The 24,871-nt window shown below is 35.3% G+C and overlaps 6 protein-coding genes across 12 annotated transcripts; 4 read left to right on the top strand and 2 right to left on the bottom strand.

Annotated features, from left to right (window-relative positions):
* Positions 1-1,317: 1,317 nt before the first annotated feature.
* On the bottom strand, positions 1,318-3,511 carry LOC108746810. Its single transcript, XM_018483784.1, has 4 exons — positions 3,084-3,511; positions 2,538-3,004; positions 1,778-1,927; positions 1,318-1,695 (listed from the first exon to the last, which is right to left on the bottom strand). The coding sequence occupies exons 1-4, from the start codon at positions 3,248-3,250 to the stop codon at positions 1,451-1,453; spliced, it is 1,029 nt and encodes a 342-aa protein (XP_018339286.1). The 5' UTR covers positions 3,251-3,511; the 3' UTR covers positions 1,318-1,450.
* Positions 3,512-5,918: 2,407 nt separating this feature from the next.
* LOC108746962 (sodium- and chloride-dependent GABA transporter 1) lies at positions 5,919-10,793 on the top strand. 6 transcript variants are annotated; one of them, XM_018484121.1, is made up of 14 exons: positions 5,919-6,311; positions 6,956-7,475; positions 7,569-7,788; positions 7,876-7,977; positions 8,111-8,288; positions 8,372-8,504; positions 8,574-8,708; positions 8,794-8,897; positions 9,211-9,335; positions 9,409-9,521; positions 9,614-9,745; positions 9,891-10,094; positions 10,189-10,356; positions 10,448-10,793. In XM_018484121.1, the coding sequence occupies exons 2-14, from the start codon at positions 7,221-7,223 to the stop codon at positions 10,547-10,549; spliced, it is 1,971 nt and encodes a 656-aa protein (XP_018339623.1). In that variant the 5' UTR covers positions 5,919-6,311; positions 6,956-7,220; the 3' UTR covers positions 10,550-10,793. The 6 variants fall into 6 exon arrangements, with proteins under 6 accessions (XP_018339623.1, XP_018339622.1, XP_018339619.1 ...); XM_018484120.1 differs by having other exon boundaries at positions 6,956-7,168; positions 7,232-7,475; positions 8,372-8,708; XM_018484122.1 differs by having other exon boundaries at positions 6,141-6,311; positions 7,089-7,168; positions 7,232-7,475; positions 8,372-8,708.
* A 47-nt stretch (positions 10,794-10,840) lies between these two features.
* LOC108746964 (male-enhanced antigen 1) lies at positions 10,841-12,672 on the bottom strand. Its single transcript, XM_018484125.1, has 4 exons — positions 12,525-12,672; positions 11,841-12,045; positions 11,674-11,745; positions 10,841-11,397 (listed from the first exon to the last, which is right to left on the bottom strand). The coding sequence occupies exons 2-4, from the start codon at positions 12,018-12,020 to the stop codon at positions 11,176-11,178; spliced, it is 474 nt and encodes a 157-aa protein (XP_018339627.1). The 5' UTR covers positions 12,021-12,045; positions 12,525-12,672; the 3' UTR covers positions 10,841-11,175.
* A 614-nt stretch (positions 12,673-13,286) lies between these two features.
* On the top strand, positions 13,287-16,938 carry LOC108746963 (pancreatic triacylglycerol lipase-like). Its single transcript, XM_018484123.1, has 7 exons — positions 13,287-13,447; positions 13,583-13,685; positions 14,796-14,944; positions 15,291-15,536; positions 16,098-16,304; positions 16,410-16,566; positions 16,647-16,938. The coding sequence occupies exons 1-7, from the start codon at positions 13,369-13,371 to the stop codon at positions 16,702-16,704; spliced, it is 999 nt and encodes a 332-aa protein (XP_018339625.1). The 5' UTR covers positions 13,287-13,368; the 3' UTR covers positions 16,705-16,938.
* Positions 16,939-17,120: 182 nt separating this feature from the next.
* LOC108746755 lies at positions 17,121-20,912 on the top strand. Of its 2 annotated transcripts, XM_018483698.1 has the most exons (11): positions 17,121-17,162; positions 17,246-17,481; positions 17,561-17,739; positions 18,096-18,404; positions 18,476-18,603; positions 18,739-18,900; positions 18,978-19,192; positions 19,307-19,521; positions 19,831-20,099; positions 20,295-20,501; positions 20,605-20,912. In XM_018483698.1, the coding sequence occupies exons 2-11, from the start codon at positions 17,340-17,342 to the stop codon at positions 20,702-20,704; spliced, it is 1,926 nt and encodes a 641-aa protein (XP_018339200.1). In that variant the 5' UTR covers positions 17,121-17,162; positions 17,246-17,339; the 3' UTR covers positions 20,705-20,912. The 2 variants fall into 2 exon arrangements, with proteins under 2 accessions (XP_018339200.1, XP_018339199.1); XM_018483697.1 differs by lacking the exon at positions 17,121-17,162 and having other exon boundaries at positions 17,235-17,481.
* LOC108746756 lies at positions 20,905-24,740 on the top strand. Its single transcript, XM_018483699.1, has 10 exons — positions 20,905-21,271; positions 21,363-21,532; positions 22,024-22,332; positions 22,412-22,539; positions 22,888-23,049; positions 23,125-23,336; positions 23,401-23,615; positions 23,698-23,969; positions 24,049-24,255; positions 24,316-24,740. Exons 1-10 carry the CDS (start codon positions 21,109-21,111, stop codon positions 24,392-24,394), a joined length of 1,917 nt encoding a protein of 638 aa, XP_018339201.1. The 5' UTR covers positions 20,905-21,108; the 3' UTR covers positions 24,395-24,740.
* The last annotated feature ends 131 nt before the right edge of the window (positions 24,741-24,871 follow it).

The following is a 24,871-nucleotide window of genomic DNA, read 5'->3' on the forward strand; positions in this document are numbered from 1 at the left end:
TATAATTATAAATATAACATAATTATAATAAATTATTATATATTACACTTTGTTTTGTTGACAGGTACAGTCTGTAAGACTAACTAAATGTAAAAATACTGAGCCTCTTTAGATAAAAAATGCAACGAATATTTGGCACTTAACTTTGGTATTTACCGAATATTTGACAGTTATATTCTAAATAATCGAATATTCAATAAGTATTAGACACATTTAACCTTCAAACCGTACACTAATGCAAATTTGCATCACGAAAATTTTTAATTTGCGCATGAACAGTTACCGCGGTTTATCCCCACTACGTTAAATATGCTTTTTCATAAAAATTTGAGTGATACCATTGGATTTGTGAGAAAATTATACCTCAGAAAAAGAGATTTTAAAGAAATATCTGTTTTAATCTTCAAAAGAAAGGGACTTGCAATTAAAAATGTTAAATCCCAATTTATCTGTGTACTATTAGTAGATGCTCAAGGGAGGTGTACGGCTTGGAGGTTAATAAAAACAGTGGATACGCGATATTTTCACTTATAATTAGTATAACTCAAGGTTTATTGGCGTCGCATGTTCTCCAACATATTATTATAGTTCTTACTCCAACGCGCTAATTAGAGAGAGTAGGAGCTGACAAAACATGATGAAGTAGGAATGTTAACAAACAGGGTTGACAAAAAACATGTTAAAGAATTTAAAACATGCTTAATTATTCTTTATATGTTTTAAACATGTTTTTTTATAATGTTTAAAGCATTAAAAATATATATATATTTAAGAAAAAACATGTTTTATTATTAAAAAAGTCTTTGTCAATCCTGGTAATGAAGATGAATACTGAAATATTTCAAGTCAAAAGTACCTATTGTTAAAGCCTATTATACAATGTGCTTTTTTCCTCTTTACAACTGTTTTATCGACAATTGAGTTTCTTGTTTCTTTTGAAGTTAATTTTTATCTCGGGTGACATAAAATGAAAAAACAGATAAGAAACAAAAAGATAAGATGTAAAAAATAGTAACAAATTGAAAATAAAAAGCACATTGTAGAATAGGTTTAATAGCTCTGATATAACAAACAGTGACATATGTTTTGATGTGTTCATCTCTGATTCTGACGAGCTTTTAATATATAATTTTTGTAAACAAAAATGAGATACACATATTTTTTATGTGTTTAATTGCACTTTTAAGAGGTGAGAGCTCATAAAAATCAGAGGAAATACTTCTATGCGGTCCTTTGTTAGATTGTGCAATGTAGGTACTCGTTTTTAATAAAATTATTTTCACTGTTTTTTGTGAAAAGAGTACACTATATTTAAAAAAAATTCTATTCTTACGTTAAAATTATTTAGTATTAGGCCGAATACTCAGACAATAATATTTGATGTTTCGGCCGAATAGCCAGAACGCCGACGTTACCTAATATTCGTTGCAATTCTACTTACTTAAATCTTCTATAATTGCTCGAACGATAATGAATTAATAATCGGCGCTTTTGCTTTCCAGGACACTGGCACTTCTACCACTAACAGACTTCCATCATCTTTCACAGTCAACACCTGTTTTGTATCCTTGTTTTTTGATTGCATTTTTTGTACAAGATCTAAGTCCAAGTTTGTTATCTTCTTTAAGTTGTCAGTATCAGTCATGTCGATCGATTGCAGGATATATACTGGTTCCTGAGAGGACGTGGAATCACCTTTTATAACAGAAATTTTTTTTAAAATACAGTTATTTTTTTACACACAGTAATATGTTAAAATCTATTGGAAAATACTTGCTTGTTGGTAACGTAGGGGTACCATTTGAAGGATTGCAATTTGTTTGTTGGAAAGATGACAATGGCGGTGGCGTAGTTTGAGTAAAAGGCAAGATTTGAGTTGGCTTCAAAACTGTTACCTGTACTGATTCATTCTTGACGTCAGAATTATCTGTAACAATCGTATCAATGTCAATAACACAGGCCCATAAAAAAAAAGTATCGTCGTGCTGGACTGGAGACCCAGCTATTCTTATTTATTTTGAGTCGCCGAATACGAATCTGACATTTAAATAGAACCATCTAGGATAAATTTTGATAAATTTAGATTCATATTCAGCAACTCAAAATACATAAGAATAGCTGGGTCTCCATTCCAGTACAGGGTACTTTTTTTTGTGAACCTGTATAATTATAGAAAACTTGGAACAATAGCTGCTTTCCATTTTCACAAGTAATATTAACTTTAAAATTATGTAAATATCTTATATTCAAAATGACATCACTACTTGTTTTGATGACAAAGTGATCTAATGATAATACAGGTTATTAAACCTCATTTTTAATATAAGTAATTAATAAGACTTAGTAAAATACATGGTGAGCTTATGTAGATTATAAGTAAACATTGAATCTCATTTATTAGAATGAAAAATAATGTACATTCAACCGAGTTATGATGTCATAAATGAGATAAGATAATTATTTGAATTTTGATATAAATAGAAAACAACTAATGATACTGCAATATTTCATTTTTATTTAATTCAGTGATACTCAACCCGTTTCATTCTCCTTGTTTCCCAAGCCATTTGCCTTGATACAATTATGTTTTGTAATCTCAAGCATTGTGCTCCCACAGTTATCGCAAGATAGGGATTCCTTGGTATGATTCCTCAAGTGATATACCATGAATGAATCGATACCTGTAGTGTATTTACACTTATTGCATTGCAGCAAAGATTTCAATGGTATTTTCTTATTTCCTGAATTTGAGTCATTCTTATTCGGTTTATTGCTGCAGGCGATCTCTTTCACTCCAGATTTTGTGATCTGCGGTGGTTGACATGGCTTTGGTTTGTCACTACTACTACGAAGCTCTCCTTCGTTCAGAGAATATTTTTGTTCTAAAAAGCGCAAAATATGATTCCGCGTATCACGCATTTCAATTTCCAATCTATCTAAAGTGTTAACGAGGATACCACAACTGCGGCAGATCACATCTTCCTCGGTTATTACAACCATATATCTGTAACAAAAAATCGAGTTTATTTAACATCTTGTCGGTACGGGAGATGCAGGCCAGTTAATTGACGTAGATTCATCACCTTTCGCCAACTAATTCTCCGAGTTTCTCGATTACTCTGGCCTGTGAGTTCTGCGTTCTGCAAGTGGCCAAAGCATAAAAGCGACCCTTGACATCGGCGTCGCAGACAAAACACCGTGTCTGATTCTTCGCTTCTTCGTTGTTATCGACATAACTTTCCTTGTCCATCTCGAAAATGTAGGCGAAACTTATGAATTCGCGTGATTGTCAAAATTGTCAAAACTGCAGTCTGGATTAATCTGGAATTCAATATCGAACAACGAGTGAACGTCGTTAACAATATTGATGAATGTGTCCAAACATGTGATACCGGCCACCGCAAGCTACAAGATGCTCAACTGTTTCAGTTTCAGATGATTTCAGATTAGGGTTAAGTTAGGTTACGCACAGGCGCAGTGTGTATTGCTGATTAGGCGAGGAAACATAAATCTACTGAATGAACATGGATGAACTGGATAAAATCAAACCGGATACCGAATTCTTTCATCCAAATCAATTTGTATTTATGATGATATTTTTTGTAAACTATTACATATATTTATTTGCATTATAATATAATTATTGTTTTTTTTTGTAAGTTTTTCTTGAAATATTATCTCCATTAGATGCAAAAAATAAAAATACAAAAAATGAGGAATCAAAACGTTATGATAATAAAAATCTACTGGAAAGAAAATGTTTCTTTTATATATTTTACTTATTTTAACAGAAAATACTATGCTTGTTATTGAAAGTACGTAGTTTTACATTTAATTTTTTTTAAATGAAAATACTGTGACAAGTGAAAATATTTTCTAATTATTTTTCGAAGACGAGAAATATGATTTTTCTGTCAGTTATTAAATGCTTCAAAAAAAATATATTAAATAGATATAATTTGGATAAAACTTAAAAATAAATTTAATATACATATATTTAATTTATTTATTATTAATTTAAGAAATAATTCTAATTTATTTCATTTGCATTAAATCAAATCAGATAACAATTAAATAAGCGAATACTATTTTTGATATTATTTATTGCGTCTTTCAATTTTTTTTATATATTTATGCATAATATTATGCTAATATGTATATTATCGATAGAAGCTATTTAAAAACTCATAAAATGTTATTTCTAACACAGAGAAAAAGCAATATCTTGTTAGAATTTATTGATATATTCTTTAATTTATAAATGTTGGTCAATAATAATTATAAATATAACTACAGAATGACGATAGACATAATTGATGAAGCGTATCATAATGATATAATTAGTTTAAACATAGAAATTGATAAAACACGATATATATATATACAATTCTTATTTTTTATGCTTTTCTTGCTTAAGCACTATAAAACCACTTAAAACAATGGACTTGAAGCGATGGAAATCATTTGCGTCATATATTTACTTATACTGAAGGAGTTTTAGCTGAAAGTTCATATCGCAAGTAATTTTAAAGAAATATTTAAAGACATATTTTAAAGACATAGTTTATAACAATTTATATCGTATTTTAATTTTAATACTTCTAATAGTTATTCATTTTAATCTTATTTTAATATTATATGAATATGATAAAAACACATTTAATTTTATTTTCTTTCTTTCGAAAATTATGTTTTTAAGACATTTTCTCTCTTTAGTCCCAAATTATAAATCAAAATATACAGTATCTTTAAAATTTGTAGATTCATATGGGAAAGGAAATACAATTTTAACGAGAAAAAATTATAATAAAAGTCTGCCCTTGAAGAAATATTTAAAAATTCATTCAACTCTGATCAGTGATCAGGGCATTTGAATAATCGGTCGTTGGATTCTTTATTTTTCATATACTTAAAAAAAAGTGAGTATTTTAAAATATTTTTAAATAAAAAATATTTTTTATTTAAAATGTCATGTGATTTTAGAATTTATATTAATTTATGGTGTAGAGCACCGACAAAAAGTTCATGCACTAAATTTTTTTCTGCTAACGTCACAATATTGTAGATTTCTATACAACAGTGAATAGTAGGAAATCTAACGAACACTCGCAATCGTTAGTGATCAAAATTATACTGTGTTCATTACAATTCATGAACAATTGTGATTCATTAGACTTCCTAAGTTCTTACTACACGCCACACTACCATAGAAACCTACGTTGTTATACGTTAGCAGAAGAAAATTCAGTACATGAATTTTTTACTTATATCACGTACAAGTTAAAATTCGATATCTTGAAAAGCATCATATAATATTATAGTTATTAAAACATTATGAAAAGAACGATTTTGCTAAAGTATTTAAAAATTTAGATAGATACAGACTTAAAAATAATTTTTTTAGACTATCAAAATAATTATATAGGAAATTCAACATGATAAGCAATACTGCAAAGAGTTTTGACATTTTAGCAACCAATTTGAGCGTCCTGTATAATTTATTTTATATTAAATTATTTTGCTAGTTCAACAAAATTATTTTCAAATCTGTATCTATATATTCAAATTTATATGACCACTTTAGCAAAACCACTCTTCCTTTATACATCTATCTTAATGATGATATCTGTAAATACATAAAAAGATATCTAATTATTTATTTGCTGTTCGTAAAATTAATTCTATACACACACACACACACACACACACACACACACATATATATACACACACAAATATTTTGCATCAAAAATTCTTTAGAAAAGAATTATCATTTCGAGACTTAATTATAGTCCTGATATGTTTATTCGACTTTCTTTTTCAAAGTATCCTTCAATGTAATAATGAATTGTTATTATATCGCAAAAGAGTGATAACGAAAAGGAAAAATGGAAAATATCGTGTCGCATTTGGTTGCCGCAATTCGCGCGCGTATGACCGATCTCTTCGTGTCGTACGAGCAGCCTAAATATAGAGTGACACTGTGGCATTAATTTGTTGAATGGAAAGATAGGTGCGTTCATGCTCGAGGGGGACCGAGCATCATTGTGGGGTAGATCGCGACGGGGTACGGCAGAAATCTCGGCATCCGTGCGAGCCCTACCTCAAAATCGTGTTCAGTTAAACGTTCGGTTTAAAAAAAAGGGGTAACTTCATTCCCCTTCTCAAAAGTTCCGCATTCTATATTGAAGATCTCGGAAGTGATCTCGCACGTGGAGGAAGCAGAATATTTAGCAGGATGCCGAGATAAGGACCAATGCAAGAACATTGACGGTGCAGGAAGACTGCATAATTTGGATCGTGATAACTGCGTATGTATCGCTTGCGATTTCCGCGCAAAGCTAAAATACGTCGATCATTCTTTCGGCAACGGAGTCCTTTTGCTTCTTTGAAGTTACGTGGGAAAAATATCTGAAACAAAATATAGACCTGTCCATCATATTGCGCGCGCTTTATCTATAATCAAAGTCATTGTTAATTGGTTTGAAATTTCTTTTGAAATTTAGCTTTTGATATAACGATCGTTTTGCACGACTTTATGATTCCTAATTAAATAAGAAAGACGGGATCTTTTCGTCATACGTTGTCGTCATCAGACGTGCGATATGGGAAGTATTTATTACGACACCGCAGTGCACAGGACACCATGAATTAAATAATAAAATAGGACAAGGTTGTGACGATGAGAACGCATTCGGTGAACGCTATGATTCCCGGAAGTGGCTCGTTATTCATCGTCCGTCATCATCAAGACCCTTGTCTACTATATGTCATACCTTGTATGCGCACCTCGCGCTCGTGCGCGCGACGACGACGATGACCGCGGGTATTATCATGCGAGAACGCAAATTTCATCTATTATTTATATTAGGGACTTATCGTCATCCCCTACGTACTCTCCTCGAACCTCTTGTAACACGTCCGGTCGCTCTTAAAGGGCTTCCTGTTTGTTAAGGTCGGCGCAACTAGATAGGACGAGGATCACGTCACAAAAACTTCCTATACATAGACGACAATTATCAATCAGCCCTTCGTTCCTCCCTGTCTCTTTCCACTTCACTGTCATTTCAACGGCCATCCCGTTCCAGCGTTTTAATCAGAAAGAAGAGCACAAGTTACACACAGTTGGCGAGCCGATCTCCACTCACGATCGGCCTGTTAGGATGAGGTGAGTTCTGTAATTTCGATCTCATCCCGCGATTTCGTCGCCGCAACGAATAATGCCTTCAAGGGGATCGACCGGCCGTCCCAAGGTAGACAGATCCACTAGTCCTCTGCCGAGGAAACCGGTAGCGAGTCCCGTGAATCCAGTGCAGGAGCTGAAGGCCCTCTTTGAGCCCACCAGCAACCGAGCTCCTTCCAATGGCGAGAAAGAGTCGGACTTTCGATTTGAAGCGATACAATGCCTACGACAGTCCTCGATCATCGTCAAGAGGCCCAAGGACCTACCAGAACGAGGGAACTGGAGCAGCAAGGTGAGGAGATTGACATCGGTCAATCTGCACAATGTCTAGATGAAACCTGGATTTAACTTATGGATACAACTTGCGTACTTTTCTCTTTTAAAGATCGAATTCATTTTATCCGTCGTGGGACTGGCTATAGGTTTGGGAAATCTATGGCGATTTCCATACCTTTGTTATAAAAATGGCGGCGGTGCTTTTATGGTGCCCTACTTCATCGCGCTCGCACTGGCCGGTATACCTATGTTCCTGATGGAACTGTCCTTAGGTCAGATGCTGACGATAGGTGGTCTAGGTGTTTTTAAAATAGCACCTATTTTCAAAGGTGATTTTTAGAGAGCACTCTCGCAGGATTTTAGTTTCGTTAAAATATTTTGAAAGGATGACAGTGACAATGTTGATCTTCATACAGGCATTGGATACGCAACCTGCGTGCTTTCCTGTTGGACCAATGTGTATTACATCATCATTCTCGCTTGGGCGCTCTTCTACTTTTTGGTCTCCTTACGTGCTGGTGAGTGACTTTATTTTACACGGCACAGTAATTTTCTGCAAGCGGAGTTATTTTTTGTTTTTTTTTCGGGAGAGGGGGAGGCTGTAGAAAATCAGAAATTATTACATTTATTTAATATATAAACTTTGCACAGACGTACCATGGAGAACCTGCGACAACTCGTGGAATACGCGCTACTGCATCACGCCTGATGAACGTCTGAACGTGTCATGCTGGCAGGATGACTACTGGCCAAATAATGTCATATGTGCCACATCCCTCGGGAATTTGAGTCACGGGCTATTGAAGGATCCAGTGAAGGAATTTTGGGAGTAAGTTAGACTGGTCCAGTAGACACCTTACTTAATCAATTACAATGTAATCAAAAAGTATCTGCGCCTTTTGTTACAAAAAGGAGGCGTACCTTAATGATATCCTCAGGAATCGAAGACGTAGGTAGTATAAGATGGGAACTAGCCGGTACTCTTGCGGTCGTGTGGGTCATGTGTTACTTTTGCATCTGGAAAGGCGTTAAATGGACCGGCAAGGTAAAGCGAGCTTATGATAAATCTTGGCCACTTTCGGACGTAGCGTATGAATTACACGATGTAATACAGGTTGTCTATTTCACGGCGCTCTTCCCGTATGCCTTGCTGGCGGTGCTGCTCGTGCGAGGTTTGACGCTTCCCGGCGCTTCGGAAGGTTTGAAATATTACGCTACACCGAATCTCTCGAAACTTGGCGATCCTGAGGTAAAACCAACACAACATTGATTTTTTCTTTAGTTGTACTAGAATATAGATATTACAATTATTGACATGATTATTGTGTGTACAGGTATGGATAGACGCGGTGACACAGATATTCTTCACTTACGCTCTCGGCCTAGGCGCGTTGGTAGCTCTAGGCAGTTACAACAAATTTAATAATAATGTTTACAAGTAAGAATCTTCTATCTTTCGTGGATTATTATTTTTTATCCTTTTTATTTAATTTTATTATTTTTGTTACATTTTATTTGCTTAATTTTACTTTATTATTTCTATTTTTAATCTTCACGTTATTTTATTATTTTTGTTCAATTTTCTTTTCATATTTATATCCTATATTATTCTACCTGAATTCTAATGACTTTTGCTTGTTTTTTTATTATACTGCAAAGTTTATTTTAGCACTTGAGAGGATGTCATTTCAAAGTGCAAAAATCATTTGTATGACGGATTATACATATACAGTCTTTTTGATACATTATAGAGATGCTCTCATTGTATGTGGAATCAATACTTGTACCAGCCTGCTTAGCGGAGTAGTCATATTTTCCGTGGTCGGTTTTATGGCCCATGAGCAACAGAAACCAGTGGCCGATGTAGCTGCTTCTGGTAATTATCCTTTCTTTTAATCTGTTTTGAATTATAACACTAATAATTTTGTTGTATTCATTATTTTGATCAGGACCCGGTTTGGCCTTCTTAGTTTATCCCTCGGCGGTATTGCAACTACCCGGGGCGTCAATTTGGTCCAGTCTATTCTTCTTCATGCTTCTTCTAATAGGGCTAGATAGTCAGGTAACGTACATTCATCGAATCCAAGGATCGACTTCTGTTATTCTAGAACTATCACGGATTAATGTTAATGTTAAAAATAAGTCGCATTCCAGTTCTGTACCATGGAAGGCTTCATCACCGCCGCCGTGGATGAATGGCCGCGAACACTCAGAAAACGAAAGGAATTGTTCATTGCAATTGTATGTCTGATCTCGTATCTAATCGGGCTTCTATGCGTCACAGAAGTGAGTAGATTAAATATTTTCCAAATATCTAAAAAATATTTAATAAGGGTGTATAGGTAGCTTATTTTTTTAGCTTTGTATTTTTTGACAAGAGAAGGTTAATCAGATTTTTCTTAGTACTAATCAGAATTAATTTTGTATCTAGGGCGGAATGTACGTGTTTCAACTCTTGGACACGTATGCCGTAAGCGGATTTTGCTTACTCTTCTTGATGTTCTTCGAGTGCATCTCCGTCTCATGGGCATTCGGGGTGGACCGATTTTATGATGGAATACGAGACATGATAGGCTACTATCCTTGTTTCTGGTGGAAGATATGCTGGACATTTACCACACCTGCTATTTGCGTGGTAAAATCTTGTTCAATTTGTCCAGATTATACGTGACTTGAACTAATATGCTATTTTTGATTTATTATATTATGTATTTCTCTCTTATGCATAGGGTGTTTTCATTTTTAATATCATTAAATTCGTCCCTGTGAAATACCTCACGTACGAATTTCCGTGGTGGAGCCATTTGTTGGGATGGTTCGCGGGTCTTTCCTCGATGTTATGCATTCCAGGTTACATGATTTATATCTGGTGCGTTACATCCGGAACTACCTCAGAGGTATATAATATCGTAGAAAAGAATTACATACGTAATATAATTCAATTATCATAATATAATACAAAAAAAATAATAACTTATTTCTTTTCAGAAATATCGGAAATTGATAAAAATAGAAGATAATGTTGCTGCCTTGCGGAAGAAACTCAATCCAATCAAAGCCGCTGCCATCGACGCGGAGTTTGAATTATAAAATCGCATTCATGCCTTTTTCAATCACATAGATTATTTGATGTATGCGATGAACTATAATATGCTAATGGGAAAGATTTGAGCGCGCAATTAAATGTTTGCGATTCAGAATACATCAAAGATTTCACTAGAATAGCATCAAGACGAGGTATCATGCGTTTATTCATTTTGAGCGCAACCTTATCTCGAGAAAAACGACGTTTATTAATTAAACTAATCTATTATATATCTCTATAATCTGCTTTCAACATACCGTATGAAAAGAAGATGAAAATAATAAAAAACTTTGCGATTCGTTCGAATATGTTTTGATTTATATTCCTCTTATGCCACAATTATACATCCTACGCATTAACGAGATGCTAAAATTCTGTTCAAAAAACAGCTTTTACTTTAACTGATATAAAAATCAAATATTTTATTAATTATTATATTATTCTTTTACACTTAAATGCTAAAATATATATGACTCAAAACAATGCCCAATAGGCATCTCGATTATATTTCTGCATTTTTACGTTATAATAAATTATACTTCAAATAATTCCAGATGTACTGCTCGTTGTGTGCAGCTGACAGTAAAGATTTTAGTTCTTTATTGTAACCAGCTCAACTCATATGGCAACTTCAGCTCTGTGAATCTTTATCCTGCATCTGTTTAATGCGTATGAGAAGTTGCTCCTTCCATTGTTCTTCCGAGATTGCATTTGCCCATTGCGGAATACAAGCTTCGGGAATGGTAATGGACGCCATTACAGATTTTACTTCTTTGATCTTAGTTGCATCTAGATCAATATCAGAACGATTGTGCGGACACGACCAGACTTCCAATACCTCTGAAGAACAACTCTAAAATATTATAGTGTCTTTTTTAATTGCAAATTTATTGTGTTTATTTTTACATATTATTGTCACATTATTATCATGCTTTTAAGGCAGAACATAGATATCAATCTAAATAAAATATGCTGAATCTTTATATTTATAGACTGTAATTGATTTATTTGCTCAAAAAAAACTCTTTTGGATACTATCCGAGTGTTCGTAAATAGTACAACTAATAAAACAAAATCATTCTGATCTGAACATTTTCATAGTAATTTTCTTAATTTAAAAATGACTTACTTGCTGGGTTTCAGTTGCCGGAACAGATGATGCTTGATTAGATTCACCAAATCCAGTTAGCCATTCGTCATTCTGGAATAAAAAAGGAGTGATTTTAGTTATTCAAGAAATTAAATAACTTCTAGAAGTCCTTCGCATTAGAGAAAAAAGATATTGCTGCTTTATACCTCTTCTTCACCTAATATGGGTTCAGCATCGGTAGAAACTTGGGATAATGGTAAATATCCTGCCATACCCATATCTTCATCGTCGCTGTCTTCCTCATCATTCCCCGCTCTCGCATCTAGGACTGTATTGGGAACTGTCAGATTATCTTGAATAGGTTCTTGTGTAGGCTCAGGCGACATGATGCATCAATAGATTCAGTTAACTCTTTAACAAAAATTGAAATAAATATTAACATAAATATCAAAAATATTAATATCAAACATAAGTATTATCATTTTAACATGTTTGTTATCATATATGTAATTCGATTCTCATCAATATTGACATGTAAATGGATAATATTGACATGTAAATTGATGTCAATATGTAATAATTTTATATGCCAAAAAACAAATAAAATTTAGTGTACTATTATATTATCATATAACTTAGAGAAACAAAATCGTAAAAAATAAACAATAAATAAATAATTCCGACAACATGACTCGAGTAAATTTCAAAACAATAGAGCTGGAAAGTCTAACGAATTAACGAACATGTTGATTAGTGTTGATGACATTCTTAATAATAAGAACGACAAACACAAATAAAAACAACTCATCAATAAATCGAACAGAAATAATTTAACACAATTTATCAATAAATCGAACAGGAATAATTCAATGGTTGAATTATATATGTACCATTTTCCAAGGCTTGCAATTGCAAATAAATTCGAGATTGCCACGTAATGCCGATTTTGACAGTTCACCGTCGATCGTGCTCATAAATGCGCCCATATGCGTACGCCATTTTGAGAAAATTGCGTGAGGCACAATCTGTCGAAAAACGTCCCAAGGTTGTAGCGAAACTTGCTTGAATCGTAGTCGGTATCGTAGATTACGTACATATAATTTATATAAATTTATTATACGAATGATTTTTTAAGAGGCATAGAAGGTCCTTTATCCAAAAAAGAGAAAAAAAAAGCATTAACGATTAATGCTAAAAATGCATAACCTTTAATTAATAACCTTTAGATAAATAAATGAGCAACGCACAGTGATATGGCATGGGTTTATCATATGTATACGCAGCATGTTTTTGTCTAAAAACAATTAATATTCTAGAAAATAAGGTACGCATTTCAAATATCTACACGTATCATTAAAAAATCTTTTGCGTAAAACAATTTTTATTGCAGAATTTTTTTAAAGTGAATTGGGTTTCCGTAAAGTCAGACTGTCTCCATACGTTTATCTGTTCCGATTTCGTTGCGATTCATTGAATTTCTCATAGTTAATTTTTTTCAGATGGAAACGCATCGAACGGAATTAGATTCATGGCTGTGACGAGGAGGCGATTGTCAAAAATCCGCGGTGGCAAACCGTGTCAACGAATTAAAGCTGTACGCGGGCATTAGGCGCTCTTATCGTACTCCCGAGAGCTGGTGGAGGAGCAAAAAGAAAGCGCGCGGGATGAATGACGGGCTCGACGTTAAGCCGACCAAGTTAAAGTAGTAATCCGGTGCATCTCGTAGAGACTGGTATGTTGCGCAGCACCCCGTTCCGCGACATGTCACAGGTCCAGCTTCTCGTCCTTTCAACCTTCCTACTCGCCTGGTCAGGTAATCGGACGTACCGGTTCGAATCTCGCACCGATACGCACAAATCGCTGCCCTCCCCTCTCTATTTCCATGAATTTTATTCGCGACGCGGACCGATTAATCCCAACCGATTAATTTCTCAGTTGTTAATTCCAGCGTACGCGTATCCGGAGGGCACATTGCTTAATGACAACGCGCGAGCGTCGATCGTCGAGACGGTGTTAGAACGCGAACCAGCAACCTTCAAATTGTACACCAGGTGCGTACAATCCCTTTTAATTGTTGCAAACAATTTGCGATGAGATATGAAGGTAGAATATAATGTTCTTGCATCTCAGTGTGATACAAGAGATAATAGCTGTATTTATGTGAAAAGTCCAGTCGATTGGAAGAGGAAACAAAAGAGAATCGTTCCCGAGGTTGTACAGAAGACATCCAGACATCCACGCTTCATTCTCAGACATGCATCAATCAAGCCTTAAACTGAAATTATATTATAAGCTGGTATTTATTTTAAGACTGTTCTTATTTTAAGACTGTCTTGAATAATATCTTAAGATGCTAATTAATACAATTTTCTGTATTATTCATAGTCTGTTCTTCTTTTAAGACCATCTTAAGTAATGTCTTAAGATGATAATACAATCGTTTGATTGGCTTATGATATCTTAAATCTGTACTTAAGACAGTCTCAAATATAAGAGTCGAATATCAGTATGAATATCAGTCTTCTTGATTGATTCATAACATCTTAAGATTGTACTTAATTAAGACAATCTTGAATATAAGAATAGAGTACAAATACCAGTCATATACTGCAGGTTTTTATCGTTTTCACTATCCACATTTTCATCGTCATACCGAATTCCCTTGGGCATATTTCCCAAATAATTATTTTATATAATTGCAATTGATCCAGAGGCTATCTTGACGTCGATCGGGAATCAATCACATGCCGACGCGGCTAATTTCTATGCACCATGGCACCGCTATCGCCGGCTTGCCCCGTGGAGGATGCGTCAATTTTTTAATGATACGTGCAATCAGCGGGCATTCTATTCTCAGCGCTGACGTTCGATCGACTATCGAGTGTTGAGGCGCCGCGCCGCGTTGACGCCTTAATATCGCGCCTTCGGATTGACTCCCGCTCTCCTTTTTTTTCCTTTTTTTTTATTTCTGTCTTTCCGGCAAACAAGCCGATTGAGAAAGGCTTCTTGACATTATTATAACTTTTTCTTTTGTTACCTCGAAGAGTAAGAAATCGGAGAAATTTGCACGTTCGATGAGAATCTCTGTTTGGACTTAAATTTAATATTTATCATGCATCAATTTCGTTGCAATGTTTTTCTCACAATATTGCTTCGCACAGGGAAAACCCATTTGGCGAGGAGCAATTATTCCTGAACAATACAGAAGTGCTGTACGCGTCGCACTTTAACGAGAGCCGGCCGACCAAGTTCATCGTTCATGGATTCAGCGATACCGGAAACGAGGGCTGGATACGTGATCTAATAGACGGTGGGTGGAATTAGGTATTACGTCATCGCGTATTCGCATTCCTTAATACCGCAGCTACTACTTTCGCAAACAATCAGGGTCAGCCTATTTCGGTAAACACGGAATCGAAGTCGTTGTCGGTTCAAGGGTCAATGCGATAATGGCTTAATTAATCATTCTGCAAGTTTTTCTGCTCGCTCTCTCCCGCCAGAAACTCTTCGCGGAAGAGTTCCAAGGTTTTTTTTTTATATCCCGCTACTTTTTAATCTGACAATCCCATATTCTCTAAAACGTTGCTTCCAAGTAAGAAAAAAACATGTTTTTTTTTTTTAAGATAGAGATATATAACATTTAATTGCATTTTTAGCGTATCTGCTTTATCAGGATGTGAACGTGATAGTCGTCGGTTGGGGAATCTTGGCATCCGACACCTATCCGGTGGCGGCTAAGAACACGCGTCTAGTTGGTGAGTACTTAGGTCAATTCTTGGATTTTTTGAATCGGGATTCGAACCTGGAGTATAAGGATGTGCACATCAGTGGTCATAGCCTGGGCTCTTATGTGGCGGGCTTTGCCGGAGCTTATCACGACGGACGTATTGGGAGAATAACAGGTAAATCAATGAATAAGTAACCCTTAGGCTCAGTTTTACAACTCACTGTTTTAACTCTTAACCGAAGTTCAACTTATTCCTCTTCTCTTTCCAATTCTAGCATTAGAAAGAGATGAAGAATAAATTAAACCTTGGTTAAGAGTTAACCATGATCCAATAAGGAATGACAATGGAATCGATGTCGATTCCATTGTCATTTCTCACTGGGAAGTTGTGAAACTGAGTTGTGAGCCTCAGTCTTCATAGAATAATGCAAATTCGAGTTTGACGATGTTAATAAAAAGTATCATACTTTCTAATGGAATTATTAATACAATAGTCTTTTTCCTCAAAGGATTCTTGTTACAATAGAAAAAGTTTTAAAAAAACGGATAAATATTAAATTAAATAATGAAATTACGCGAATTAAAGTTGTAATATTTATTTGGGGTGTATTACTGATAAGACAGCATTGGGAAATAGACAATACAGTTATAATACTTGTTATCGATGTCGATGAATTACGAGAGCGAAAATATTGGCTATATGTCGCGAGCGTAATTCCGTGATTTTCCCGAGAAGGACTAGATCCTGCGAGTCCTCTGTTCGAGACTATCTCTGGTGTCGTCGATCCAGAATACCGGTTGGATCCAACCGACGCTCAATTCGTTGATGTCATTCATACCAGCGGACCAGTATTTGGATTCTTGGCGCCGTTGGGACACGCTGATTTTTATCCTAATAACGGCAAGATCCCGCAACCTGGATGTTCTTTCGTACCAACGATAAGTGAGTATTGCAAGGTATTCATTATTATCATATATCCTTGTGCTGTGGAGAATATTGAAAGGATGACTCTCGAGCGGTATCTTAATGTCTCTGTTTGTATTTCAGCTTATTGCAGCCATTCCAGAGCGCATCAGCTTATGACCGAGAGCATCGGCAGTACGGTAGGCTTCAAGGCGAAGATGTGCGAGAGTTGGGAAAAATACAAGGAGCGACTCTGCGATTACAATCCGGTTGTTATGATGGGCGAATACGCCTCTACCTCGTAAGATATTATTATTTATATTTTTTTAAATTCGCGAAAACTGATTACAATTCATCACAATTTGTCTTCTTTTCGTTCAGGTTACGTGGCAAATTTTATCTATCGACCAACGACGCTCCTCCTTTTGCGCTACAGTAAACGATATGAATATCGATCTTGACGAATTTTTGTTAGAATTGAGAATTTGCTAATTAACTCACGGTTACAGCTCGAGCGGTAATAGCGCAATAATCTGTACTAGTCATTGATAAGTTACTTTATTTATAATGCGCTTCGATTCTGAATGCGTACATCGAACGTACATCGTATCAGAATGTATCCTTAATATACGTAATGCTACATTAGAAAGAGTACAAATTATATTAATTGAAACTATGATTTTAAATTAATATTCCTTTCATAATAATATCATCACGTTTTTTCCATCTTATTACATTTCCTATGATTCTCTTGAAATTCCAGAATTTTTTCCTCTCGATTTCTCAGAAATGTGAAAATCTTGAAGCAATATCGCGAAAGAGAAACACGGAGAAATAAATACAATATAGAATAATAATAAAATAATAACTAGAAGTTCCAGGAAGATAGATAAATATGTAAGTCGGTCGAAGGAATTAATATTTCAAATCGTAAAAATGCATGAAATGAAATATTCATGAGAGACTTGCGCTTTGAGTAGTTGACCATGCGACGGACGCAGGAATGACTGCTTTATTCTCCTTCAAACTCCTTCAAATAGGTATAATCTCGGCATAATCCGTATAATTTACGAAATGCGTCATGGAAGTTGGAAGTTGCTGTTTTTGTCGCGTCTGCTACTTGTTTCTTACGCAAACGACAATATTATGGCCCGAGATTACTTTTTATATAAAGACGTGTCCAACGTAGTAGGGTTTTCTTGCGGTGGTCTCGAAAGTGCGTAACAATATTTAAATGATAGAAATATAATTCATATATATTTATTATATAACAAACCTTTCTCGACTTGTAACAGGCAACGTGAAATTCGCGAGGACATTCAACGAAGTCTTTGTACTTACATCGATATGCAATCTCGGATCCGTGAATGGATCGTCGATTCTTAGGAAGCTTTTACAGAACAACTATCGTAATTTAGGCGTTTACGTGGACGCGCGATGCGAAGGTCACAATTATACTGTAATATATTATGAGGTAAAAGATACTATATATTCCAAAAAATTCTTAATTCTATATTATTTCATATATTAACTGCGTAAAGTCCGGAATTAAGAATGTGTAATGTGTAATATGTAAGAATAAAAGAGATAATGTGAAAATGTAATCACGGGATTTTTACAAAAAAATTCTGAATTATTATATTGTATATTAATTACGTAAAATATTTGGAATTAAGAATGCAAAATTTAATTTACAAATAAAATAATAATGTATGTGAAAATGTAACCAGAGGAGGGGAAGAACAGACAAGGGTCAAGAAAGATAACAAAGCCGTAGATGTTGAAGCAGTAATGGCAAAGTTCTTGGTATTAATCTCTTTCTTATTTAAGGCTACGAAATCTTTCTTATTCGACGAGACGCACAAATGGCTTATTTTGGGACGAAAGTTGGATGATACCTTGAGCTTATTAAATGATGATTCCTTCGGCGTGGTGACCGATATTACGATTGCCATAGAGACCGATGCCGGTTTTGATTTATACGACGTGTATAATCCTTGCAAAGCACGCGGTGGCTCCTTGAATATAACCGTCTTGGGTTACTGGACCGAAAAATCTGGTGTGGTGATCAGACTGAAGCAATCAAAGTACGAGAGAAGATTTAACTTACATGGTATGAAGCTCAGAGTGGGAGTCTTAGTAAGTAACTGATTAGCTTATAACGGGCATGGCAATTGGCAATATGATTTATTAACCGTAAATTCTCGTAGCTGCCGCGTAAGTTTTACAATTTGTCTACGGAAGCTATCGTGCTGAACCAAGACATGAAGGCGAAATACGGCCGGTCCCAATTCTTGTACACGATCTTGCTGCACATGGCTGATCTTTTTAACTTCACGTAAGAGTCTTTTGAAATGGACGAACATTTTTTCGAGTATACTTTTGCATTTCTTTCGCTTATTTCTTTTTTTATGGAAATATTTTTAAATTATTATAAAATTTTTTTTAAATATTTTATATTTTTATTTCAAAGTATGGAAATCGTGGAAGTTGATCCAAGAAAGCGGCAGGACAATTCTGCGCCGATGTTTGTTGCTTTTCAAAAAAAGATTGTGGATATCTCGGCCAGTCCAATAGTGATGAAAGCTGATAGATTACGGTCGGGAGATATTATCGGCCCAGTATGGCCAATGCGGTATGTAATTTTGTGATACACAATAAGGAATTATTTTATCTTGTTGCTTGATGTATCAATGAGTTGTTTCTACGCAGATCATGCTTTTTATTTCGGACGATAGCCTCGGCGAACATGAAGACAAAACAATTTTTGAAGCCGTTAAATATCAAGGTTTGGTATGTTGTATTTTGTACGATAATAATTTCCGCGTCCATCCTGGTAATACTGATCAGACAGGAAGGCATTCACAGTGTGTCAGAGGGTTACAATATTTGTATTCTTCTTACAATAGGCGCTTTTTCCCAACAAGGTACTCGCCAATTTCTTTTCATCATCTTCGTTAATTTTCTGTTAAGTTTTGAGTAAAATAATTAAATAATGCATAGGAAATCAAGAGCTATCGCTAAATTAAGCACTTTCACAGGTTCCGTATTTGTTCCGGTGCATTATGCGGGTCGCATAGCATTTATACACATTATGCTCTTCAGCGTGTTAATCCTGAACTATTATTCGGCGAGTATTGTGTCCGATCGATTAAAGAATATGGGTGTGAAGATGAACGACTCGTTGATCAACTTGGCGGACAGTCAATTGAAAGTGGCAGCCGAACCAACGCCATATATTCGTTCTTTTTTACAAGTAGATGCTTTTAAATATCAAAGTCCAATTATAACATAATCCAAATAGTAAGATTAATAATAAGATTAATTTGATAAGAAAGGAGTTCAATAATTATAATAAAAAAATCTTATATTCTAGTAAACACTAATAGTAACATCAATATTCTAATTTTATTTTCAATACAAATGAAATATGACGTGTTATATGTAACGTTGATGTTATATAATATTATTGTTAGTTGATTATAGAGATATTATTTTATTCAAAATATAAAACTCCTTTTCTTATTACATTGGTGCATCTCTTATTTCATCTTTTTGTTGAAAGACACCGGAGAAGGAGATACGGTATTTTAACGCGAAACGATGGGACAAACTAGCGGAATCCAAACGTTATCTGCCACTAGCGGAGGGCCTGAATCGCGTGGCTAAAGGCGGCCTGGCTTATCACACGTCAATCGAGTCCGCGTATCCGTATATTGAGCGGCATTTCCATCCACGAATGATATGCGAGCTAACGGAGGTTCATCTCTTTCACGCGATGCTCGCTCTTTGGGGCAGGCACAGGAGTCCGTTCACTCCGCTATTTAGAATCGGGTAGGAGAATACGCAAGTGATTCTATATAAGTAGACGCCTACACATGTGCCTTACTCTTTAAATTTTAATTCTCTTCAAGCAATTATTATTTATATGTTATTTATGTTTATGTTTATTATTATAATATATTATATTAATTATAATCATTTATATGTTTATTATTATAATATTTATCATAATGTTTATTATTATAGTTTGATCAAGATGTATGACGTGGGCATACGCAGGCGTCAACTGAAATTCTGGTCAGCGAGAAAACCGTTTTGTCCGAAAAATATGCTAATCGCGGAACCGCTGTCAATCTATGAAGCTGTACCCGTTTTTATGTTTATTGGCATCGTCGCCGTGTTGTCTCTCATCATCTGCATAACAGAGAATCTTGTCTACTGGTTATGGCCTCGGTAACGATCAGTGTTAAAAAAAATTAATGAGTAAAAAAAAAGAATAATATACTGAAGTATTTTGTAAATTTTCCATTATGTCATTTGATCTCTTCTTTTTTAGATTATCAATGTCTACTACCGATGGACAGAGGAAAGTGTGTTTTCCGAAATTCACGAAAAACGCACCTACTTCGCCGGGTGAAATATTCTCGCGCGAATAACTAGATAATATATTATTTCTATATGCCATTTTGATGTTTGTTCAATTAGATTTTATCGCAGATATTGTAGCTTGTGTGTTTATTCATTAGATGTACGCACAAATAATAAATCACTACCGTGTGTGTGATTTGCTGTAGTTCGATAATGACACATTTTATTTAGTTTTCGTTCCTCGATAGAATGTCATAGCATTGAACGTAAATAAACGATAAGACGTATGATTTCAACATATCATGTTTAATGTTATATAGATACTGAAAAATTCAAAGCATGTTACAACCGATCCGTGCAAATCTAATCGAATTACACTCTATTTTTGTTAGCTCTTTCGTTTATTCGTATTCGTGTGTATAGACTCGACGTTACATAAAGTCCGCAGAACTTTTACTTTTTACACGACAATATGAATAATGCGAAATTAAAGCACAGTGGAGCGTACGTGATATTCTTTGCTTTACTGCGATTCACTTGTAATGTCAACGCGGGAGATAGTGACTTTATTCGCGACTATTTCGTGAACAAGGCAGTGCGAAATGTTGTGGGATTCTCCTGTGGAGATTTCACAAGTAGGTGAAATTTTCAAAGTGTTAGTGAATTATTCAACAAAAGCATAAATGTGTACTAAAGATTTTTCATATCTCATTTTTTGTATTGCAGGTGATTTTCATTTCGTAAAGTCATTAAGCAGAGCTGGTATATTCACGATCATTCGGAAACATGATAAGAATATCAACATACGACGATTCTTGAGTACTGATGCCTGGAGTTTGGGAGTTGTCGTGGATTTGCGTTGTCGCAACGAAAGCGCCGTGACCATCTTTGCTGAGGTAAAAGAATTTATAGAGTGAATCTTTAACCCTTCGTGGTTACTTGAGGTTCAGGGAACCCCAAAATGACGTGAGGTTTTATATTTTTAAAGATTTTTTTTAAAACGGGATTTAAATTGTCATTTATCCAAAGTTTACAATTTTTTGTACCTTCAACCGCAGTTCTTTAGATGTTTAGGTGTTGTTCTTTAGACATCAGCCTTTGCGATTTTTTAAAATATATTAAAATTAAAAACTTTGAACAGCCACTGCATTTCCATATTCTACAATGTTTAAAGTATGTTCAATAATTTTTGTGATTTTTAAGAACAAAAGCTGTACATATGGCAATCAGTTAAAATGCTGGAGTCATTTTGTACCCTGTATAATCAACATAAAATTCTCAGGAGATGTAACCACGAAAAGTTAATCATTCATATTTATATGATATTTTCAATTTTTTCATGTGAAAAGGAAGAAAGAAAGAAAAAGGATATATTTCATATTTTCAGACCTCAAAGTACCGTATGTATGATTACTCATATCACTGGCTGGTCCTGGGATCGAAGCTAAATAGCAGCGTGCCGCTTTTGAACGATAGTGCTTACAGTATGACGACCGATGTCACGCTCGCGATAACAAATGGCAGCGGTTACGATCTTTACGACGTTTATAATCATTGCAAGTACCGTGGAGGTACATTGAATTTGACCCGACTGGGCTGGTGGCGACGAGGAGAAGGTCTTATTATCACTCTGACTCAACCTCTGGTCGAAAGAAGGGCGAATATGCACGGCATGACGCTGAAAATATCGGGCGTGGTGCGTCTCACTGAGTATATAGTTCTACAGAAAAAAGGAGAAACGTTTAAGTATATTTTATCGTATGCTTTATCGTTAGATACAATACAGGCCGAAGAACATGCGATTGGAGGATTATATGATCGATATTAACACCAGATCTTTAGACAGCATGCATAAGTTCATGTACGCCATGATATCTCACACTGCTGATCTCTTTAATTTTAGGTATTTTTCAATTTTTAGGGTGGAATTTGCATTTTCCGGTGTCTAATATACTTACAAAAATCTAATACTGATCAATTTAGTACTGAAAATAATTAATTACTTATTTTAGTATTAATATCATCGTCTAGTATTTTTAGTACTTCAAGTAAATAATTAATTATTATTTTTCAGTAATAAATAAATAGGCCGATATTAGATTTCTGTAAGAGCCCAGGAAAATATGTTTTGTATGTAATCATATGTAAAATTGACATATTTTATATACAATTACATATAATTATATATAAAATATGTCCATGTATGTAACATCTTTTCCCAGGAGTAATTCTAAAAATATTTTTTTTCAAGTATTCACGCTTCGGAAATAATTTATTGGGATCGTCACAGCGTGCATGGCTTGATATTCGAGATTCTACAAACGAATTACATCGACTTCGGCAGTAACCCCAGAATTATGGTATCCGAGAGATTAGATTACGCTACTTTGATCGGCGCGGCGTGGCCGATTCGGTATCGAAATTTCGCTTTACACCAAGAAAACGTCAATTGACATCGTTTAACGAATAATTAATCTCTTTTCTGCAGACCATGTTTCATGTTGCTGTCCACTCCGTCGAATAAAATCAAACTAGAGATTTTCTTTAAGCCGTTTGCGGTTCAGACTTGGTACTTGAGCGCCATATTCATTGTGTTCTTCATGTTTATAATGAGAATAATAATGAAACGCGAGGAGGCGAGCAAAGAAGAGAAATATTCCAGTGCTATAGTCGTTACTATCGGCGTTACTGCTCAGCAAGGTATAAAATAAGTAGATAGCAAAAATGTATCATCTCAAAAACTTGACGAGAATCTCTTCTGTAGGTGCAAATTTTTATCCCGAATGTATCTCGGGTCGTATCGCTCTTCTGCAGATTCTCATGTTTAATTGGATTATGTTCAATTATTACTCGGGCAGTATAGTGTCGGCTCGTTTGAGCGAACCGCTTGATATGATGGAGGATGACGTGACTGTTCTCGCGGATAGCAATCTGAAAATCGCGGCAGAGGCTGTGCCATATTTGAACTACTTTCTATACGTACGTTTCTAGACACGCTGAAATATATACGCTTCAAGTTTCCAGAAAGACTGTATAAAAAATCCGTATTTTGTATTTTCAGAAACTTAGTTCGGAATCAAATTACTTTAGAAAGAAACGCTGGGATCCTTTGCCGGAGTCGAAGCGGTACTTGCCAATAGAGGAGGGCATGAAGCAGGTCAGCGAAGGTATCCTGGCCTATCACACGGATCCGAACACGGCGTATCCATACATCGAAAAAATGTTCGATCCGAACAAGATCTGCGCATTGACAGAGATCCATCTGTTTAAACAGTCCGTCATGGGTATGTACGCCAGTCGCAATGGTCAATTCACCGAGATGGCGAAAATCGGGTAAGTTCTTATTTATAGTTTTTCCTTGCTATGCAACGAAGGTGCTAGTAGTTTAAGAAACAATTAAAAAATTCTTTAGGCTTTCCAAGATGTTCAATACCGGGTTACGTGATCGACAGATAAAATATTGGTCAAGCAGGAAACCTCAATGCACACTCGATACATTGTCCACGAGAAGCATATCCATATATGAGACCGCTCCGGCTTTGATTCTGTTAGCTTTCGGCGTACTCGTCGGAGGCATAATATGCTTCATCGAGAATATCATCTACTATCGATTCATGAGGTGAGCTAATGTTTGCATTTACGTCTTAGCATGTCAAAGTTATCATAATTTTGCTCGTAGAGAAGAAACGCCGAGACCTTTGAACAGCGATGACGCGGAAGCGACAGCCAGCACGAGCAAACATAATTTATCTGAGTGAATTATCTCACTTTGGGAAGTAAAATATTCATAAGTTCCTTCGTGTGTTACAATTGGTACATTCATTAGTGTCTCATTATCCTATATTTGTTTTACGCGAGGAGACAGAATGCGTTACAAATGTAATTTTTTCCCAGTCGCTCTAATATTGATCTATAATAAAACTGTGAATTCACTTAGCATCGCAGAACAGTCTCTCTGAAGAAATTTTCCTATGAATACTTTCGTAAGAAAACAACCGGATAATAGATAGAGGGACAAGCAAATCGATCGTAACAGATTCGACTTCGAGGTAATTGATAAAGAATAGGGACAGAAAGTAGAGGACTTTGAAACTAAAGAGGAAATCGCGCCATATACGGGGTGTCTCGGAGTTACTCTAAAATTTTTGTAACACGTCGCATTATCCAGACGCGGTATTCACCTGCGGAACACTCTCTCTCTCTCTCTCTCTCTCTCTCTCTCTCTCTCTCTCTCA

Source organism: Trachymyrmex septentrionalis, unplaced genomic scaffold (assembly GCF_001594115.1).
Source record: "Trachymyrmex septentrionalis isolate Tsep2-gDNA-1 unplaced genomic scaffold, Tsep1.0 scaffold19, whole genome shotgun sequence".
Lineage (NCBI taxonomy): Eukaryota > Metazoa > Arthropoda > Insecta > Hymenoptera > Formicidae > Trachymyrmex > Trachymyrmex septentrionalis.

What these genes read in the sequence shown, in the direction of transcription:
- LOC108746810 (XM_018483784.1), bottom strand. Translation starts at nt 3,250, where the DNA reads ATGGACAAGGAAAGTTATGTCGATAACAACGAAGAAGCGAAGAATCAG. An exon ending in GGAGAATTAGTTGGCGAAAG is followed by an intron (nt 3,005 to 3,083) that starts GTGATGAATCTA and finishes TTTTTGTTACAG; the next exon opens with ATATATGGTTGTAATAACCG. An exon ending in AAACAAGGAGAATGAAACGG is followed by an intron (nt 1,928 to 2,537) that starts GTTGAGTATCAC and finishes CGATTGTTACAG; the next exon opens with ATAATTCTGACGTCAAGAAT.
- LOC108746756 (XM_018483699.1), top strand. Translation starts at nt 21,109, where the DNA reads ATGAATAATGCGAAATTAAAGCACAGTGGAGCGTACGTGATATTCTTT. An exon ending in CCGTGACCATCTTTGCTGAG is followed by an intron (nt 21,533 to 22,023) that starts GTAAAAGAATTT and finishes TCATATTTTCAG; the next exon opens with ACCTCAAAGTACCGTATGTA. An exon ending in CGGCGTTACTGCTCAGCAAG is followed by an intron (nt 23,337 to 23,400) that starts GTATAAAATAAG and finishes TCTCTTCTGTAG; the next exon opens with GTGCAAATTTTTATCCCGAA.
- LOC108746963 (XM_018484123.1), top strand. Translation starts at nt 13,369, where the DNA reads ATGTTGCGCAGCACCCCGTTCCGCGACATGTCACAGGTCCAGCTTCTC. An exon ending in GATACGTGATCTAATAGACG is followed by an intron (nt 14,945 to 15,290) that starts GTGGGTGGAATT and finishes TTGCATTTTTAG; the next exon opens with CGTATCTGCTTTATCAGGAT. An exon ending in TTCTTTCGTACCAACGATAA is followed by an intron (nt 16,305 to 16,409) that starts GTGAGTATTGCA and finishes TTTGTATTTCAG; the next exon opens with CTTATTGCAGCCATTCCAGA.
- LOC108746962 (XM_018484117.1), top strand. Translation starts at nt 7,221, where the DNA reads ATGCCTTCAAGGGGATCGACCGGCCGTCCCAAGGTAGACAGATCCACT. An exon ending in CCAGTGAAGGAATTTTGGGA is followed by an intron (nt 8,289 to 8,371) that starts GTAAGTTAGACT and finishes TGTTACAAAAAG; the next exon opens with GAGGCGTACCTTAATGATAT. An exon ending in CATCCGGAACTACCTCAGAG is followed by an intron (nt 10,357 to 10,447) that starts GTATATAATATC and finishes ATTTCTTTTCAG; the next exon opens with AAATATCGGAAATTGATAAA.
- LOC108746755 (XM_018483698.1), top strand. Translation starts at nt 17,340, where the DNA reads ATGCGTCATGGAAGTTGGAAGTTGCTGTTTTTGTCGCGTCTGCTACTT. An exon ending in ATACTGTAATATATTATGAG is followed by an intron (nt 17,740 to 18,095) that starts GTAAAAGATACT and finishes TTCTTATTTAAG; the next exon opens with GCTACGAAATCTTTCTTATT. An exon ending in GCTGATCTTTTTAACTTCAC is followed by an intron (nt 18,604 to 18,738) that starts GTAAGAGTCTTT and finishes TTTATTTCAAAG; the next exon opens with TATGGAAATCGTGGAAGTTG.
- LOC108746964 (XM_018484125.1), bottom strand. Translation starts at nt 12,020, where the DNA reads ATGTCGCCTGAGCCTACACAAGAACCTATTCAAGATAATCTGACAGTT. An exon ending in CCATATTAGGTGAAGAAGAG is followed by an intron (nt 11,746 to 11,840) that starts GTATAAAGCAGC and finishes TTTTTATTCCAG; the next exon opens with AATGACGAATGGCTAACTGG. An exon ending in CGGCAACTGAAACCCAGCAA is followed by an intron (nt 11,398 to 11,673) that starts GTAAGTCATTTT and finishes ATAATATTTTAG; the next exon opens with AGTTGTTCTTCAGAGGTATT.